This window comes from Euprymna scolopes, chromosome 15 (genome assembly GCF_053919585.1).
Source record: "Euprymna scolopes isolate OS-2025 chromosome 15, ASM5391958v1, whole genome shotgun sequence".
NCBI lineage: Eukaryota > Metazoa > Mollusca > Cephalopoda > Sepiida > Sepiolidae > Euprymna > Euprymna scolopes.
In genome coordinates this window covers 27,469,332-27,477,338 of record NC_136496.1, presented here as the reverse complement: position 1 = coordinate 27,477,338, position 8,007 = coordinate 27,469,332, and the positions used below count along the sequence as shown (strand labels likewise).

Below are 8,007 nucleotides of genomic sequence, written 5' to 3'. Positions count from 1 at the left end.
GCTGAACATCCGCAAAAAAATGTCCGAAAGAAGCAACATGTTTCCAGATCTGACAGAGTAAGCTTCTTTTGTTGATAAAAAGAAAAAAAGTTTTAATAGGATTTTGTTGATTAAAAAAAAAAAAATTTAAATAGGTTTTTGTTGATTTTAAAAACGAAATTTAAATAGGATTTTGTTGATTTAAAAATAAAATAGAGTTTTGTTGATTTTAAAAAAAAAATTTAATAGGATTTTGTTGATTTCAAAAAAAAATTTTAATAGAATTTTGTTGATTTAAAAAAAACATTAAATAGAATTTTTTGATTTTAAAAAAGAAATTTAAATAGGTTTTTGTTGATTTTAAAAACGAAATTTAAATAGGATTTTGTTGATTTTAAAAACGAAATTTAAATAGGATTTTGTTGATTTAAAAAAAAATTTTAATAGGATTTTGTTGATTTAAAAAAAAATTTTAATAGGATTTTGTTGATTTAAAAAAAAAATTTAATAGGATTTTGTTGATTTAAAAATAAAATTAAATAGAATTTTGTTGATTTAAAAATAAAATTAAATAGAATTTTGTTGATTTAAAAAAATAATTTTAATAGGATTTTGTTGATTTAAAAAAATAATTTTAATAGGTTTTTGTTGATTTAAAAAAATAATTTTAATAGGATTTTGTTGATTTAAAAAAAAATTTTAATAGGATTTTGTTGATTTAAAAAAATAATTTTAATAGGATTTTGTTGATTTAAAAAAATAATTTTAATAGGATTTTGTTGATTTAAAAAAAAATTAAATAGAATTTTGTTGATTTTAAAAAAGAAATTTAAATAGGATTTTGTTGATTAAAAATAAAATTAAATAAGATTTCATTAGGTATTTGTGTTATTTCCTTGATCGAGAAAAAGTAACTAGTTTTCTGAAAGAAAATGTAATTCCAGGAAAAAATTATTTAATTAACTAGCTGTACCCGGCCACGCGTTGCTGTGGCTCAGTTTGTTAAAATAGAACACATGTGAAAGTAGAGAAAAGTTTGATTCTTTTTTTCAAGAGAATGTACAAATTATTTATTTTTTAACAGATGTTAAGAAAATAAACAGAAAAATACTTCCATCATTAATTATGCAAAAAAATAAATAAAATGTTGATTTAGTGTTTCAATATGCTTATAAATTACGATAAAACTTGCTGAGTATGCACTGTTTTACGGTTGTTGTAAAAATGGAACGGAAACTTAAATTTCGCTTCATTTTAATCTTTCTTAATTTTTTAATTGTGCCCCCCAAAACGAATATAATCAAAACAGTAACATTCAACAATTGTACTTTATGTATATAAAACACAAAATATTTATTAAAAAAAAAATTAAAAAAAAAAAGTTAATAACGAAAGGGAAATAATTCCATTTTTAAACAAAAAAGTCAGTTTACCTAACTTACTGTATTAATGCTATTTTTTTTAAGCAAGAAAAAAAAAAGGTAAATATCCAGATACGCTACTACAGAACACCGACCACTCTAATTTGTTTTTGTATAGGTAATTGAGGTGGCTGACAACGAATCTGATAGTCAAACTTGGGGCAAATTTACCGTTTGCATGGTATTTACCCCTGAACCCACAAACTTCTTTCCACCATTTTTCAGCTTCCTTTTATGCTACGCGCATGCACGCTGTAGCATAAACGACGGCTTCACCAAGCAAACTACGTTGGGGGGAGGGGATTTTTTTTTTCCAGGACATAGAATTTTCTAATTTTCAAAAATACATTATAGCACTTTTTGGGTGGAAAATTTAAAATTAGCTGAAAAAAAAATAAAATAAGAAAAGGAAAGCACACCAAGTTGGAGTGGGGGGGGTTAATTTATCTGTTTTTTTTTTTTTTACCTGGAACATTGAATTTTCAAATTTTCCGTAAGTAACGCACCGACATTTACCAATTAGAACACCATTTAACATTTAAATGGGGGGGGGGGGGTGATGTTGGGGCGCGCGCGCGCCCCAACATCACATTCCCTCCCCCCCCCAACATCACATTCCCACCCACCCCAAACAAATTAGAGTGGTCGGTGGGGCTTGTATTATTGTACACATAGATTCGAAAAAATATATAACAAATAAATGTTATCAAAAGCAAGATAAGTTACTTTTCTACCAAACTGGATATATTTTTTGTGTTTTTATTCAATGTAACATGTTTATTCAGCTCGAAAAACATAGTGTTTACCGATGTATTGGAAAATTCAAGATGGCGTCTGATTCTCTCTTTAACACGGTAAGTTTGGGAAAAGGTGTTATAAATAAAAGCCCAGATAAAATACTGTTAAAAACTCGCTCAATATATGTTACTGTGACATAGGTTGACATATACTCGGCGGGTTTTTAATAGTATTTTGTATAGTTTTTTTATTTATAACACCTTTTCCCAAACTTACCGTGCTAAAGAGAGAATCAGACGCCATCTTGAATTTTCCAAGTCATCGGTAAACACTGTATGTTTTTTGAGCTGAATAAATATGTTGGGTTTGTATTACTGTACACATAGATTCGAAGAAGTTGTCAAAAAACAAATATATAACAAATAAATGTTATCAAAGGCAAGATAAGTTACTTTTCTACCTAACTGGATATATTTTTTGTGTTTTTATTCTATGTAACATGTTTATTCAGCTCGAAAACCATACAGTGTTTACCGATGTATTGGAACATTCAAGATGGAGTCTGATTCTCTCTTTAACACGGTAAGTTTGGGAAAAGATATTATAAATAAAAAAACGGATAAAATACTGTTAAAAACTCGCTCAATACACGTTACTGTGACATAGGTTGACATATATTCGGCGGGTTTTTAATAGTATTTTGTATAGTCTTTTATTTATAACACCTTTTTCCAAACTTACGGTGTTAAAGAGGGTGTGAGACGCCATCTTGAATTTTCGAATACATCGGTAAACACTGTATGTTTTTCGAGCTGAATAAATATGTTACATTGAATAAAAACACGAAAAATATATCCAGTTCGGCAGAAAAGTCACTTATCTTGCCTTTGATAACATTTATTTGTTATATATTTGTTTTTTGACAACTTTTTCGAATCTATGTGTACAGTAATACAAATCCGTATTTTGTATAGTTTTTTTATTTATAACACCTTTTTCCAAACTTACGGTGTTAAAGAGGGTGTGAGACGCCATCTTGAATTTTCAAATACATCGGTAAACACTGTATGTTTTTCGAGCTGAATAAATATGTTACATTGAATAAAAACACGAAAAATATATCCAGTTTGGCAGAAAAGTAACTTATCTTGCCTTTGATAACATTTATCTGTTATATATTTGTCCCCCCTCCAAACAAATTAGAGTGTTCGGTGTTCTGTAGTAGCGTATCTGGATATTTACCAAAAAAAAAATATTTAGGTTTGGCTATAAATTCCTAAACTCATTTCACCCTAAATAATTTAGGTGACTGAAATAGGAATCTAATTGAATCTTTAATTTCCTGAATAGTATCCGATAATTCATTTTTCTTCGAGTTATATCGAATACATTAATACGGGCTTTAGGGGCTTTTTTCGTAATGTTACTGTAAAAATTATTTTTTATTGTTACAAATTACGATGCTTTAAAAAAAGCAAAAATAAATTCTTGCGTTTTTTATTTACTACTGAAAACCATAACTTTAGTAAAGGTATTTTTTGTTTAAACAAAATAAAACATTTTCACTAAGAGTTAAGTAAAAATAATTAGTTCATTATATTCTGCGATCATTATTTGAAAAATACTGCAATTTTCATTAAAATTCGTTAATTTCCTGATTTTTGGTGAATTTTTAAGTAAAGGGAGGAGTCAAAATGTGTATACACTTTGAGCGTCGTCATTCATTTTGAGACCACGTGTGGTTAATTTAAATATCCAGTTTGGCAGAAAAGTAACTTATCTTGCCTTTGATAACATTTATTTGTTATATATTTGTTTTTTGACAACTTTTTCGAATCTATGTGTACAGTAATACAAACCCAAACTTCGGAGGTTGGAATCCCCCCCCCCCCCACCTAAAATGTACTTAGAAAAATCGATTTTATAGTGAGATTTAAGAATGGTTAGTCGAAAAAAAGATGAAAAACAAAACAAATAATCAATAAATAATTGTTACCAAAGGCAATAAATGCTACTTTTTTTTACTTACATTGAATATTTTCAAGCGCTTTTCTTTATTTTTTAATAATCTAATGCGGGTGTGTGGGTGCCAAATACCTCCAGATTTTCTAGAATTTCCCGCTAGATTGTAACCGAAATCTCCAGATATAGCAGCAAAACCGCTAAATTGTAACACTGGTCACGTGACAGGAAGCGGTAATAAATAAATCCACCTATTTATCATAGAAAAATTAAGTATAATGTTATAATTAAAAAGAAATATATAAAAACACACATGGATATAGTAAACATATTATACCAAAACGTGGAAGCCATCCGTCCAGTGGTTTTTTAGACAATTAATTCCGAACAAACCAACATTTACATTTTTATATATATAGATTTATAACTAGGCATGCTTTTGCTATAACTCCAGACACAGGAACTTCTAGAAAGTTTTCAGTTGACCAATGCAAATGAGCATACCAGAAAGAGCTGCATCATTCAATATGACTATGCAATCCCAACAGCTACAATGGAGCTGTTAAATATGATCAGAAAGGAGAAAGTCGCAATCCATAGTCCTTAGACCCGTGGAGGGGTACAGGACATCTACAACTTTTTATAGATGTTTTTGTAGCAAGGAGTTCTTTTTTTACAGGGTGAGGGTGCTGGCTCTACACCCAACCTTCCCAGAAGGTATATACAGCGCCTAGCCTTCCCAAATGGTCACCCATCTGGTACTGGCTAGGCTCAACTTTGCTTAACATCGGTGATCTGGGGAGAACCGGTGTGTCAGCGTGATTGTGCCATACCGAAAGTCGCAAGCCTAGTTGAAATTAGTGTCCATAATGATGCTGGTTTCAACAGAATTTAGAGATAGATATTAACTAAATACTAACGTCTTTTTTTTTTTTTTTTTTTTACATAGGCATCACCACATTATCAAGGCCAAGAGGCCACTCAAGGATAAGGGTTAAAGAGTGTACAGTAGAAATTGGACAATATAGTAATCATTAGTAATGAAAATTTGGTAAATTTGATAACTTATATGGAACGGCTCATCAAGAACTTATTTACGTTAGACTTGAACACAACCATATTGTAGTCAGCCGGAAAGCAGGAAAACGGAAGACAATTCCACAGGCGTGCAGTTCTAAGAAAGAAGCTTTGTTCATGGAATCTACGTTTAGGTTTAGGCACAGATAAAGAGTGGGGGGAACTATTGATAGTGTTTACAGCTAGACGAGTGTTTCTTGTGAAAGTTTGGCGAGGGGGGACCATAGATTGAAGCTCAGTCAAACACTTTCCATGAAAATAACGATACATCAGAGACAAACTCACAACATCTCTTCTATGAGATAGAGGTTGTAAGGAAGAGAAAAGGACATCTCCTACGAGGCTACGAAGTCTATTTTGAACTCTATCAAGGCAGGACAAGTCCTTTCTAGCAGCTTCTGCCCAGATGTGGCAACAGTATTCCATCCTTGGACGTACCTGGCTCTTATATAGATAGAGAATAGCATCAACAGTGAGATATTTACCGGATCGATAGAAAAATCCCACGATTTTTCCAGCGACCTTGGCAACAGATTTGATGTACGTGTTCCATTTAAGATCAGGAGTAATGGTCAAGCCCAGAAGCTTGTCAAAACTTGAGGCCTCCCCAAGACGAGAGCCATTCATTTCAATTGATGCCAGATGTGGATCAGAATATTGATGATGTAAAGAGAGAAGCTTGGTTTTAGATGCATTAAAAGTAACCAGCCACTCCTTTCCTCATTGTACTACATGCTCAAGATCAGAGGAGAGAGAATTGGAGAGAACTTGGTCGTTTACTGTCTTAGATGTGCTACCATAAATGGTAGTGTCATCAGCATAAATGTCTACAAATGATGTAAGGATGTGATTTGGAAGATCATTAATGTAGATCAGGAAAAGAGTTGGGCCCAGCATGGACCCCTGAGGGACACCGGCATTAATACTGTGAGCTTCTGATTTTTGCCCCTCAACTACTACTCTTATGAACCTATCAGAAAGAAATGATTTAATAATTGAGAAGACTTTTCCAGCTATACCATAGCTAGCGATCTTATGAAGTAAACCTTTATGCCATACCCTATCAAAGGCTTTAGATATGTCAAGAGCAATTGCCCTAGAAAGATTGCCACCGTCGAGAGATTTGCTAATCCTATGCGATATAACTGTAAGCACATCTGCTGTAAATCTAGCAGAACGGAAACCATATTGAGTGTCACTAAGAAGGTTATTTTTGTTGAGATGGTTGATTACTTCTGTATTTAATACAGATTCTAGCAACTTACTCATGATGCACAGGAGACTTATTGGCCTGTACTGAGAGGGGGATGAGCGATCACCTGAATTCTTAAATACAGGGCATACTGATGAAATTTTCCAGGGAGATGGGAAACTATTCTCCTTAAGACAACGTTTAAACAGTTTTGTAAGTATGGGCGCTAGTTCAGGTTGAAGATTTTTGAGTACTATAATTGGAATACCGTCAGGGCCAGTTGCTTTACTGGAATCAAGGTTTTTGATTAGCTTGGCAACATCACGGACAGATATACGTATATCACATAGCGTGTTTTCTGATACAGGAGGAAATATTGGGGGTTGGCGGCCTTGGTCGCAAAGGGTAGAATTAGCTGCAAAGTTCTTGACAAAGAGTTTGGCTTTGTCTGATGCTGACGAGATTACCTCAGGTCCATTGATAATAGTTGGGATGGAGCACACGCTTCTGTTCAGGATTCTGTTTGCTATTTGCCAAAACTGGTGGGAACCAAGCCGCTGCTCAGCTACTTTGGACAACAGATTGAGCATACAACTCTCTTGCGTTCTTTATTACTTTCTTACAATGGTTGCTGGCAATCCTGAAAGCGGCTTTAGTTTCCATACATCTATTAGGTTTGAAGCAGTGGAAAAAGTGATTTCTGTGCGCAATGGCAGCAGCACATTCTGGAGAGAACCATGGCTGGCTGTTAGGTTTTTGCTGAAACTTTTTCAAGGGTATGAAACGGTCAATACCTACAATTAACCATTCCGTCAGGTCTAATACTATAGAGGACACATCCTTTTTAAACATGGAATGCAGAGGTAGATCAGATATAAATGTACGGAAACTATCCCAGTCAGCCTTAGTGTATCGATATACTGTACGTCTTACGCACGACATGAAAATAAATTGCTATTTTAAGTAAACCTTCATCCAGTAATTCTAAGAATAGCTAGGATCATGAAAACAAATTAAAAAAGAAACACATTTCCTAATGAATATATCTAGTGAATCAAATACAAGGGAGATCTAAACAATTATGGTTGGAATCCTAAAAAGATCTCTTGATTAGAGTATCTGGAAGAGTGGGTGTATGTCTGGCATCCGGTAGAATATGCCATCTTCACAAAAATGATAAGAAAATTGAAACAAGAAAGGAGAAATGTTGTTGTGTGTTGGATGGCATTCACCTTAGGCATCTTGAACTGGCTTCCTCTGAAGGAGGAAGTGTCAAATGAATATTAAATTCACAGGCAGTTTCCAGTTGCCTATAATGATTGGCCAGGAAGCCAGTATCTTTGGACAGCTTGATCTGGTAATAGTAGCAGGTATTATCACTTTGGGCCAAAGTGGACCTGGGAGCAATGGTAACTAAGGGAAACATTCTATATGGAGCCACAGAAATGGATGTCTTTTAAAGTCATCTGACACTATGTCCGTCAAGTGCTGGAAAGGATAAATGACGAAGGTAAAAGAAGTAGGTTTAGCAAGAACTTATCTATAGACAATAGATAGGAACTTGTTCATAACGCAGACAAAGAGAAATGAGAGTAGGTTTTAATTAGGGTGTGACGAATGGCGATAGCAAAAGGACTG

At 33.2% G+C, this 8,007-nt stretch overlaps 1 protein-coding gene across 2 annotated transcripts in view; it reads left to right on the top strand.

The window, feature by feature from the left end:
* LOC145293754 (intermembrane lipid transfer protein VPS13B-like) overlaps nt 1-8,007 on the top strand; it is a 260,242-nt gene that overhangs the window by 41,167 nt on the left and 211,068 nt on the right. For both annotated transcript variants that reach the window (XM_080140245.1, XM_080140246.1), the window contains exon 7: nt 1-57. This exon is cut by the window's left edge and continues 119 nt beyond it. In XM_080140245.1, the coding sequence (XP_079996371.1) occupies nt 1-57 (57 nt within the window). The remainder of the gene's footprint in view (nt 58-8,007) is intronic.